Genomic DNA, 12907 nt, shown 5'->3' on the forward strand with positions numbered 1-12907 from the left:
TAGATCACATTTATGAATTAATGTGCTTCTCGTTTTTCTTTTATATAAAATGTTATAAATAAATCAGTTATAATCAAGTGGAGTGAGTGGAAAGACACAACACATTTACACGTGAAAAAATAATTAATTGTTTAATTTTTCTTTTGAAAAAAACTGAACACGGGTCTCACAGACCCGAACACCATACAAGGGTTAATTTTTCATGGCATACATTTAACAAAGTTCTGGAAACATTCCTCAGAGATTTTTGTCTATATTGACTTGATAGGATTACACAGTTGCTGCAGATTTGTCTGCTGCAAATCCACGATGCTAATCCCCCAAAGATGCTCTCTTGGATTGAGATCTGGTGACTGTGGATGCCGTTTGAATGCAGGGAACTCATTGTCATGTTCAAGAAACCAGTTTGAGATGATTTGACCTTTGTGACGTGGTGCATTATCCTGCTGCAAGCTCCCATAAGAAGATGGGTACACTGTGGTTATAAAAATATGGACATGGTTAGCGACAATATTCAGCCAGGTCATGGTGTTTGCACAATGTTCAGTTGGTACTAAGGGGCTCAAAGTGTGCCAAGAAAATATCTCCCACGCCATTATACCTACCACCCACCTGAACCATCGATACAAGGCAGGATGGAGCCATGCTTTCATGTTGTTTGTGTCAAAGAAACAGAAACCGAGACTCATTAGGACCTGACAACATCTTCTATTGTCCAGTTTTGATGATCCTGAATGAACTGTAGCCTCAGTCCATCTGCTTCAAGGTTCAGCGTGTTGTGCATTCAGCTTTCTTCTGCACACCTTGGTAGTAATGAATGATCGAGTCACGTCAGCTCCAAGTATACTGCCCATTCTCCTCAGACTTCTGACATCAATGAGGCATTTTCAGCCAGAGAGCTACTGCTCATTGGATATTTTCTCTTTTCCAGACCATCCTCTGTAAACCCTCGAGATGGTTGTACAGGTAAACCAGCCTGTCTGATACCACTGAAAGTCACTTAAATCACTTTTCTTCCCCATTCCGATGCTCAATTTCAACTTCAGCACATCATGTCTATATGCCTAAATGTAATGAGTTGCTTCCATGTGATTGGCTGGTTAGATATTTGTGTTAATGAGGAGTTGAACAGGTGTACCTAACAAAATGACCGGTGAGTGTATTTCGTTGTGTTAATGTTCATACGTGAGTTCACCAGCTGCCTTTTGTTCTCTGGTTCCCTTAGGTTTACACCACCTGCAGCTTGATGCAGGTGGTTGTTACAGCTTGCCTCCTTTGTGTCTGCATTTTGGCCCCTTTGATCTGAACTCTATTACTCAGTAATTATATTTATAACTTAGCACGCTGCTTATAAGGAGGTTGTCACTATCGGTTGTAACAAACTTTCCTAATCTTTGCCTGATTTCTGTCGTCACTACAATACAGTATGATAGTATGATATAATGATGACATTTATATAAATATCTGTCTAGGGTACCTAATATTCCACCTGTAGTATCAGTACATTTCACGGCATAGTTTTGTTGCCATGATTTTCTGTGCACGGTTAGAAAAATAAAAACATTTATCTGTGCTGCAGAAATTCTTCAATGCTCACAGTGATAGTTCTCTGTGGGGTGTTGAATGGAGCTGTAATCCACTTACACGTAGCTTATGGAATCTTGTATCACACAGCAGCAGGCATGACACTGATACAACAGGCTTAATGGAAATCATTATATAGATGTTTATATGGCATGTATTAAAAAATGACGATTTAGGGTCGAGGCCACTGGTAAAATAGGATAGTGTGCGCACAACTTCAACAATCACCATTTTTCTTTTTTCTGCTTATCCATTTATTACTCTTGTCATCTTGATTATTTTTTAACATCATTACGTTACTTTAACCTGGGAGGTTTTTGCCAGCTGGCTTCTGCGGCACAAGGATTCTCAGTCGAGAATGAACTCCCGACAGGTTCAAAGGAATACAAAATATGACAGTAGAGGGCAAGAAGTTGAGGAATGAATCCTGTCACTGGAAAATCTGTGGCAAAAGAGGGAACGATGTGAAACACATTAAGTCAGTGTCTACCGGAGAAAAGTTTTCATCCTGCAGTCTTTTCTGTTTAACAATTTGCACTCGGAGGGTTTCTTTCTGCCTGCACCTGCAGGTTTTAAGAAGGTCCTGAGAACGGCTCTATAAATGGCTATATATAGACAGACCTGCATGTGCTTCTTCTGGTGTTGTACATTAATTTAATGTCAATATTAATACTTTTGTACTGGAAATTAAAGAGGGAATCTTAATCTTTAGTAAATTTGGTTAATTTAGTGGTCGATATTGCATGTCTTATGACTAAAATTTATTGATATAGCACTTATCGAAATAAAAGCTGAAACCTTAATTACATAACTTACGGTTTGGTGTCGGATCACCACTAACACTGCTACTACTACTTACTTTTTGCAGGCAACGATTGGCATTTTGTCTATTGTTTTTGTTTTGACAAAAAAGACAGCAGGTGGTGTACAAATACGAAATCTTAAAAATTCATGCAAAGGTAAATGGTAAATGGACTGATTCTTATATAGCGCTTTTCTACTCTCCCGGAGTACTCAAAGCGCTCTATAAAGCGCAAAGGCGAAACTGAACACTCATTACATTAATTTACTTGAATGGATCAAAATACTAAACTATACATAACTGCCTTTGGTTTTAGCTGTAGTGTGTGGCTTCCAGTCTCTTACATTCAGCTATAAGGGATCATGCTGCCTCAGACAGCACCTTATTTAATTAATACAATTAAGAACTGGCCTAGTGTGGATTTACAGCTCAGGGTCTGGTTCTGAGCAGATTACTGTGAAAGTGGTTTCCTACCAAGCAGTGAGGGCATGCCTGATCTGGTAGCAGCACTTGGGCCGATCTCTCAGCTGTCATATACTGCTAGTTGGCAGGAGAACAATGAAAAGATTTCAGATTGCATGACAGAAAAGTAAAAATATATATGTGCAAATTTCAAATGTAAAAATATGCTTTGATCTTTTGGAGATATGGAACATATGTTGCACTGATTTTTTATTATTATTAATTCTCCAATTTTATATCATCTCCCTCTACACCGAATCAAGTTTTCTCTGATTGGTTGACCCACATAAACAAAAGGTTTCAACAGCAGGTTGGTGGGACTATAACTATATATATATATATAACTATATTAATGATATTATTGAGCTAATTGCCATACAGAGCTCATAGTTTTAAAAAAATGTTTATAAGAAAGTGTTAATAGCATTCTGATTTTTGTACATCCGTTGACCTTGATATAATATTTTGGCCATGTTCATTATAAGCATCCACCAATGTATATACGGCAGTAATGAACTGAAAGAATTTAATATACTAGTGAGTGGGTGAGATGTGCTCAAAAGAAAACATTTAAAAGCGAGAGATATACAAGAACACAGAAATAAGAAACTGAAACAGTGTCCTCGTCCAGAAAATATCAGGCCTCCTTTGTAGAGATGTCATGATTTTTTTTTGATTTTTTTTTTACATGAAAAGCCCATCTGCTCTTCCCAGAAGACTGTTTCTGTGTGCTTCTACAGCTATAACACTGTATTCCCAAAGCAGCAGTCCTTAGCTTCACTCAGTATCACACACACACACGGCCCACTGCAGCACTGTGGAACACTCAGGCAAACACGCACACGGGGAGTGGACATGCATGCACGCACAGCACACGCACGGTGTTATCATTAGCAGTGGATCGTTATCAGTTTATTTCTTATCATTTAGTTGCTTGGCAACAGCTTTAACAGAATAGAAATATGAGCTGTCACATACTTGGAGCAAGGTTGTTTTTGATCAGGTCCTGCCCTCTAATGCTGCTGGATAATACGAGTCTCCTTTATGCTGCAATAGTCTTTCAAAGCCCCCAGAGCCATGCGGCCATTCAGATTACACTAAATGAGAGGCTACGGCTGCACTTCCATTCATTTTAATTTCAGTCACTCAGCTTGGACATGTACTGCTTTTACTCATTTTCATTCTTTTTAGTCATTATTTCAATTTCATCTTTTTAGACTTAAATCATATCTGCCAGACATGGTCAGTACAATCCAGCCGGACACTGGTGTTAAAAAGCCTCAGACACAGAACAACAAAACTGGGGTTCAGCTGACTTTAAGTCAAGTTATCATTCATATCTATCATATAAGATAGATATAGATGTTTGTGTGTTTGTGTGTGTGTATGTGTGCGGTGAACATGATATTTATTTCAACCGCACAAATAGTGGATTTGGTCAGGTGGCTGAATAATCCAATCATACGTGAATTATTTACAATTTCAGGGCACATTCTTCACTTTTACCCATGAATAATGTATTTTGCACAGCATAGCTTTACCGATACGTTTCATCATTATTATTCTCCGGGGCTTGCGTTCTGTCATGTGTGTATCCATGTTTAAATCCTTCATATGACTCATGTATGCTCTGGAGATTGGCACAGTCTACCTGCAGATGAAGACAATGCTAAAAATAGTCTTCTTTGCGGGTGATAAAAATGAAATTCTCGAGCTGGCTGAAAGCTCATATATATATAAATATATCCTATTTTTTTGCTCACACAGTTTAGTCTTCAAATGTCAACCAGACTGCTCAAATCAAGATCAACATTTTTTTTAATTCCAGCATGCTTCCTTGTGAATCCAGAAGAAATTCCAATTATCCACAAAGTTGCCGTTATTCAGAAAGCGCTTTTATCCAAATACCCTGGAACAAGCCACGTTTCTGCCTCCAGACAGCGATTTTTGTATGCTGCTCTGAAACATCACAGTGTGTTATTTTCCATTGTTTGCAGATTGGTTCCAGAGTTTTTTGATTTTTTTCTTTTTAAATCTATCCGTGTTTTATGCCTGAGCATTGTTCTTTTGTGAGCACTTGAGTATTTGACATTCCAGAGGTGTTGTTCTTCTAATGCGCCCCGGTGATTATGTTTTGCCTGGGGATGCTCTCATACCGGTGAGTCATATTCAGCACCGAAGACTGCTGTCGGGGTAACAAAAAGTGGTGTCCCGTCCGTGTATTAATCAGAATCCGACCCCGAGGCTAGATGTTCCTGGACTGCAATTGTAGAATTTAATGCACCCTTTCTTTAACCCACCCATTTAGGACACTGCAGAGTAATAAAGCTAATGTCCCCGGTTATATAAAAGGTATCCCAACAAAAATTAATATAACGTGACACCGGATGTGGACTGGCAAAGCGCTTCAGTGTCTTTGCTTCAAGTATAGAATGATATGTCCAGAGGGTAAACGTGTAACTTGTTGGTGCTTCACACATGAATAAAGATGCTGAATGTAAGCGAGCATGTCATCACAAGGTCATTACTCACCTTGCACTGATGACCCACTGTTTGGATACTCCACAGGGAAAATGGTCGAGGCTAAAAATTTGAATCACCCAACGATTTCTACATGTACATTTAGTCAAAGCATCCAGATGGCATCACAGACTTCCCCCAGACTGTTTAAGATACAGACTTGGGGTTGTGAAGTGCTTTGACGCCACATGACGCCATGTGACTCACTCCATCGCCTTCACTCTGTGATCAGATTTGCACGTTGGCGTCTCCGCGTTTCTGAGAAACATGAGCTTTCATTCCATCCCCCCGTTTTTTTCCGTCCTCTGTGTGCATGCACACCTCTGCCAATCTACCAGAAAGCCCGGCTGCAACCACAGATGGGGAAGACAGGACCTACCCTGCAAGAGCGTCATCAAACTTCGCCTCCACACTTAACTCAATCTGGGCCCGTGTAGCTGCAGCATGGCTAGGCTGGCAGCCAGATCCGCCCCCATATCTGCGATTGTCACACCACAACACCAGCAGCACAGCACAACACGCTTCTTCATTGTGACAGATTTAGACAGCACTCAGCGTTCTCACCACCTGTCAGTTCGACATGTTCCGCCACGTCGCCGGACCGAAAAGCGCCTTTAAACTAATAAATGCTGCTTGTCCTGTAACTGCCTTGCCTTTGGGGTGAAATACACACATGTGTATTAACTCTGTGCCATTCGCACAGATGGGCAGACATTATAAAGTTTCACTCACTCAGGCTGGTTCACCGAAAGGTCTGACAGGCTATAGATTATATACAAATGAGGCAGTTACAAAGAACGGACACATTATGTGGAGATGATTTCCAGCAGCAGCACAAAAATATCACATATTTCTCATGGCCCAAATGCATATGTTTGTGGATGAACACTGTCCCAGAAAATAGCAGTAAATCTTTAGAACATTAGGAAGATTAAATATAACTATGTGGTTAAAGTTCATTTTAAAATGCTAGCAAGTGTGTAAGAGGAGGGCAGATTTATTTGCATAATCACACACTCACCAACCAGGCGTGAGAAAGAGACGGCGAGCACACCTCATGACTGAACTTCATTACAAGTTATTTGTGGTATTGAAAAAAAAGACATCTGTATCCTATGGTGTACTTCTACTATGAGAAATATTCAGCGAGAAGCTAGGGCAGACCTGAGACCTCAGGCTTGTAATAGCATACCCATAAATTACCACAAGACAAGGGCACTCTCTGAGGAGCCCCAGATGCAGAGTTTTGCTAAAATTACAGCTCGTTTATCAACTCCTTTATTTTCAAACTTTCCTTTTGAACAGGAATCCCTCTATAGGTGCTATAGGCACGACTTCCCTTAAGCCTTTTCCCTATAGCTCTCCAGGAGCTCTCCACCTGCAAAGTGTATCATTTCTTTACATATTTGGTATTATTTTTTTGTCAAGACTACAGTAAATGAAGATGTTTGCATTTACATAGCACCTTCCCAAACTTACTAACCATCATTTACTCATTTAAAAACTTTTGGAGTTATCGTATCAATTTTTTGCAGAATAGAGACAGATTTTTCATGTGCCCGCTATAGCTAGTGAAGCAGCTGTTCACAGGGAATTAATTATTTTTGGCTTAGCATTGTGGGCATGTCTATATTGTAGACAAAGTGTGTATAGACGCTTCCCCCAGCCTATTGTCCTGCCATACGCAGTGGGGAAAGGCTGCAAACAGCGCACTGCCACTGACAGGGGTTCCTGCAGAGTCTGTTGTTTATCTGCGACCTGATTCCAATCATTGTTTTTGGATGAGCAGAAGTGTGTTTCTTTTCTTCCAAGAAGCAGATATCTGGAGCATGAAGCTGCATATCTCAAGTGGGGTGAACCGTGCTCTTCAGATGAGACGGCGTACTGGGTCGTCTGGCTGGCTGAGCCGGGATGATGAGTTTGGATTAATGCTTTAAGGCATGTATATTTGTGGATGTTTACAAATCTCAGTTCTGCAGGACGCACAGTATCTCTTTTCACAATGACTTGAAATTGCATTTATGTGGCAGCCATATTACAGCAGAAGATCGGGAGGCCCAATTAGCAGAGCTTTCATCGCATCAGCTTGAGTGAGCCGAAAGGAGCACTGCTGCTGAGAGTAATCATGCCATCACTAGTCATCCTGTCAGCCCGTCCTGAGTGCAACATCTGTAGCATGTCTGCCTCTGACAGGACCACAGCTGAAGTGTGAATTACTGGGAAAGAGAAAGAGAGCTTCCAAATTAGATCAGCCAAGCACATGGGCGTACAGGTAAACAGATCCTTCTTGCGGAACTGATACTCATTAAGTCCCTGTGTTAACATCTCGCAAGGGGTAATTGCACGTGGTACTTAAGTCTAAATGGACAGTTATATGACAATCCATCACAATCACTCTTGGGTTTGTAATCCCTCCCCTCTCTGGTGCTCTCTCTCGTGCCTACAGTAACAGCTAAAAGTGAAGTTCATCTTTTGAAAATGGTCTCTTTGACAAATTTAATGCAGAATTTTGATCAGTTTATTTATTGGCATAAAGCATTTTTAAAATAAATGAAAAAAAATAAACATTTCTGTTTTCACTAGTCCTTACCTGAATGGAGACATCGCTGTAGGACCCTCCTATGACCCCAGAGATAGCCAGAGGGACATCATCATGGATGGCGTAGGAGCCATCAGGGCACGTGTACTCACTGTCATCCACTTTGGTGAGGGAGGCCCTGACAAACTCTAGGGATTGCTCCAGAGCATAGGTGTCCTTAGAGCATGTGTCCAGTATGTGAGCTCCCAGTCTTAGCCCATGAAGGATGTGCTCATCCTTGTTGATTTCGTCTAATGCCAGGAGCATGGCTTCCAGTCTCTGGATCCCTCTCTGTGCATTGATCTTTCCACAGTCCTCTGCACCCTCGCCCTTCTGGTGCACAGGGAACAGGCCACCGATCATCAAATCTCCCTCCAGTGTGATCTCTTTCTTGGTGTCAGTGTTGTAACCCACCACAGGCAAACCCTGGGGAGCCTGGGCAAAGAGAGACACACATAAGCACAGCAGGCTGAGGTTGGACAGCCAGAGGGGTCGGGGTTGAGGGCGCACCCCCAACACAGGGGCTTTCCCCAATGACATATCCCTGGGCAAAACAAAGTCACCGTCCCGCCTGCGATTTCTGGTCAGCGTCCGGTCGGCTTTTGAATACGGCAGCACTGAGGAAAAGAAGGTGCAGCAGCAGCCCCGCCAGATCTCAAAGCTCCACTGTTTTTATTCTGACGGAGGCCATTTACAGCATCATTGCCATCCTCCGCGTCCTCTTCTTCAGAGTGTTTGTAGATTACAGCCTACAGATCAAACAGAGAAATTCAGTCACAGCTTTTGAGCTGAAGTACAATGATCCCTTTGTCTCACAGACTGTGCGTCTGCCAGGGACAGACTCAGCCCTTGGAAATATTTGACATCTACACATTAGTAAATATTTGTGTCCTTTGATTCTTATTGATGATAGCTGTGACAGGCAAGACAGTGAAAACAAAAACTCTCCATTTGTTAACTGTCACCACACGCGCTGCCACACAGCTGGAGTGAGTTCGCTACCTTAGACAAATTTTTTTCCAGTTTGTTTTACAGTTTTCATGAAGACCAATGTTTCTCTTATCCAGAGTTATATGACATGTCTAGCTTTGAAATAGCCAGCTTATAAAGCAGCTTAAGGACAGGGTTCACCATTAGATCAGAGTTCACTGAGAATAACAAAAACATCCCCGTAATGGCTTTCGCATGTTTTCGGGCAGCATACAGTTAATCTCTCATTGTCAAGGGCCTCATTTAGTGAGCGTGTACGCTACACTTTTGATTCTGCTTTTCTATTCTCCCTCCATTTCATCCCCTCTATCTTTGTGACCTCACATTGCTTTTCTTCCAAGGCAGATGATTGTACAACTCTTTTATAATCACATGTGCACATGCTCCTGTACACCGAAAGTCGAGAGAGATAACAAATCGTGTCCCGAAGGAACATTTTGTCAAATCACATTAAATGCTCACAGAGTCTTACAAAGACAATATTTATGCACAACAAAAGAAAAATACGCGCAAAAATAAAACGAGATGGATTTGAGGACTCTGTTTTGAGCAAGCAAATTGATTTTGTTGCCAACAAATTGAATTAGTGGGATTTTATCTAGAGATACATGAATATACTTCAGTCTTCACTCACTGTTTTGGAACATGATTTATTTTCATGGGTTTGATGAAACGCAAAATTAATGTGGGAAATTCTTAGAAAATGAAAAGACATTTTTGTAAGGCCAATGTGAACAAGACAAACAGTGCACTGGGTGCAGATGTTCAGCAAAAGTGCACCAAAGCTGCCATTTGGGTGTTAAATCACAGCCAGTTACACTGTGTTTATTTAAAGCACTTGTTCTCTAACGATGGGTCAGACACCCTTTTGTTTTTAGGGCACACAGTGTGTTATGTTTAAATTTTAAATATAAAAAAATAAAAAGAATTCTCTGTATTTGTTTCATTTGTGTAATCATTACAAACATATAACACAGTATATAAAATGTTATGGTATGATGCTGTTGTCATTGGAAAATAACAGTTCTCAGCTTCATGCACATTACTATATATAGTCATAACTAATCATTATTATGTGTATTAAAACCAAGTATAATTCCATTGTTAATACATATATGCCTTCTAAAAACCTGTTTTTAACTATAAATTTAACATTCGTTAACTGGTATAATTGGACAGCCTTACTGAGGAAGGTGTGCTAAAGGTCACTCCTCACTCACAAAGCACACTGAGTCTTCTGCAGTCAGTCTTGTGTGATATGATGTGATATCCATCTATCCATCCATTCTCTTCTGCTTATCCAATTCAGGGTCGCGAGGGGGCTGGAGCCTATCCCACCTGCCGTAAGGCAAGAGGCGGAGTATACCCTGGACAGTTTGCCAGTCTGTCACACGGCTAAATGATGTGATATCATGGACATTAAATATAAGATTGAGTATAAGTTCAGAAACTTATTCTTACATAATAATATGATTGTTTAGTGTTCTCCTGATGGTGGTTTTTACAAACGTGAGCATTAGTCAATGTGAGCGTGGCATAGTTGCTGGTTCTGGTTCCTTTGTGACTTTTGAAATTATCAAAGTATACACTCACCAGACATTTTATTAGGTACATCTTTCTAGTACTAGATTGGACCATGTTTTGCCTTCTGAACTGGCTAAATTCTTCATACAGATTCAGACATCATCAGCAACAACACTCTGGTGTTTAAATGATGCTCACTTGGTAATATGGGGCCTGAAGTGTACCAAGAAATAACCGTTGATGCAAGGCACGATGGAGCTATGCTTGCATGTTGTTTACACCAAATATCTGAGCCTACCGTCTGATTGTCGCACCAGAAATCAAGATTTATCAAACCACTGTTCTATTATCCAGTTTTGGTGAGCTTCAGTTTCCTGTTCATAGCTGAGAAGAGCGACACCCAGCTCTTCTGCTGCTGTAGCCTATCTACTTCCTATCTTCTGCGTACCTTGGTTGTAAGCAGAGATGATTGTGTGGGAAAATCCTAGCAGATCATTCCTAGCATATTTGGAACCAATAACCACACCACATTAAAATCACCTTCCTTCCCCATTCTGATGCTCGGTTTGAACTTCAGCAGGGCATCTTGACAATGTCTACATGCCTAAGTACAATGAGTTGCTGCCATGTGATTAGCTGATTAGATATTTGCATTAAATTGGAGTTGAACAGGTGTACCAAATAAAGTGTCTGGTGAGCATAGTGTCACTGACTAAGCGAATTATTTTCTTTTTCTTGACATTTGAGCGATTAGTTATCTCTAAATGTTATCCTCAGCTCTGTAGAACTTTGTCTGTTTCTCTTTGAAAGCTATAAATTCATTAATGACACACTATGGATGGATCCAATAAAGGTCCACAGCAATAACAATTATGCATAATGACATCTGTTCTGCCGCTGATGGAAAACCTTACCAGCGCAACTAATGTCCAGTGACTGTGCATGTATCAGTGTTCGATGTGTGGTGAACTGCAGGAGAGCAAATGGGGCTTATAAATGTGCGCCCAGCTCCACAGTGACAGCAAAACAGAGCCAGGCGTACTTGTGGCTATATAAATCTGCTGAAAAGATTGTGCATGCATATTTCTGCTCTCTGTGCATACACAGCCTTTTAGTTGTTCATCTACGTAGAGTTTTATGCGCCTGTTCCCTGGTGTCAGTTCCCACAAATCCCAGAGGCTTAATTAAGCAGCGTGTTGAGTGTGGGACAAGTTTATCGGAGTAAATTATTGAGCTAGAATGATCTGCCTCAAATCCATTGTCTCACCAAGTCAAGTAGGCTGACAAGCAGTAATTATCTGTATTGATGAGAGATTATGAAAACAGAGCAGGGGGATATTAATGCGCATATGTCTTCAAATCCATTTAAAAATACTGACTTACCTATTAAAACAACATAAAGCTCTCAATGGGATCAGGCTGCAGACCACGTTCTTTGGGGTTTTTCTCTGTTTCTCTGTCTACACTCTCTCTTTTTTTCTGTCTTTTTCTCTGTTGTTTCCATGGAAACTTGCCAGTAGATGGAGAGGGTGAAGGGAAAGTGGAAGACAGACCAGGACAAGTGGGCCAGTCTGATCATGCGTGGTGCCTGGTCTTATGGGAGAACTGGGAAGCCTGCACTGTTCACTGACCAAACTTATCAAATTCCTGCCAGAGCGTTTCATGTTTTGCCTTCTAAACAGCAGCCCACCCTCAACCGCGACTGAAATAAAACAGCAGAAAGACGCAGCTAACACCGCTATTGTTTTAATATGTTATCTTTGACAGATTCTTAGTTGTTTAAAAATGGTTTGATGAAGAATTATCGCCTAGGAGATGCTTCTGGTGTATGCGCGACATACTTTACTGGGAAACAAGATGTGACATGTAGCGTTACACTTCAGGAACCATCAGTGAAACCTAAAAGGTTCTTTTTCTTCCGCACAAAATAATTGTGTAGGTGTCAGACTTTCCATTTGCTCCCTCAGCAGCTTGTCAACAAGTGAAACTCCAGTGCAATCGCCTGCGCTACTTGCCGCACGTACAAAGGCAACCACAACAAGCGAAGGAATATGACTCTGTACAATAAGAACATTCTAATGTTTGAAGAGTGTATTCCGGATTAAGTGTAGCTCTCTGCCACATTAAAACACCGATGCACAAGTTTTCATCGAATGTCTGAGATGTAAGCTGACTAAATGTATTTACTGGAGGTTCTGCAGGGGGGAAAAATTGTCTGCCATGGCTCTGGCAAAGCACTTAAGCGCATAGTCTCAAGGGAGAAGGGTGACAAAAGGATTTCTGACAGACACATTGTCAGTCTCTTTTCTGAGCCTGCATTCCCACTGGGAGCTTGCGTGTTACCAGTGGACTCCAATTCTCTGTTCAGAACACTCCGGTGTGCAACCTATCATGGTAGCAGACAGACAGACTCCTGTTGGAAAACCAATCTTTTAAAAATTCCAGTA

The 12907-nt window shown here is 41.0% G+C and overlaps 1 protein-coding gene across 1 annotated transcript in view; it reads right to left on the reverse strand.

The window, feature by feature from the left end:
• grm2a (glutamate receptor, metabotropic 2a) overlaps positions 1 to 12907 on the reverse strand; it is a 34089-nt gene that overhangs the window by 12806 nt on the left and 8376 nt on the right. Inside the window, exon 2 of the mRNA XM_026167971.1 lies at positions 7959 to 8695. Coding sequence (XP_026023756.1) covers positions 7959 to 8486 — 528 coding nt within the window. The 5' untranslated portion in view covers positions 8487 to 8695. The remainder of the gene's footprint in view (positions 1 to 7958; positions 8696 to 12907) is intronic.

The sequence above is a fragment of the Astatotilapia calliptera genome, chromosome 5 (assembly GCF_900246225.1).
Source record: "Astatotilapia calliptera chromosome 5, fAstCal1.2, whole genome shotgun sequence".
In the NCBI taxonomy this organism is placed as follows: domain Eukaryota; kingdom Metazoa; phylum Chordata; class Actinopteri; order Cichliformes; family Cichlidae; genus Astatotilapia; species Astatotilapia calliptera.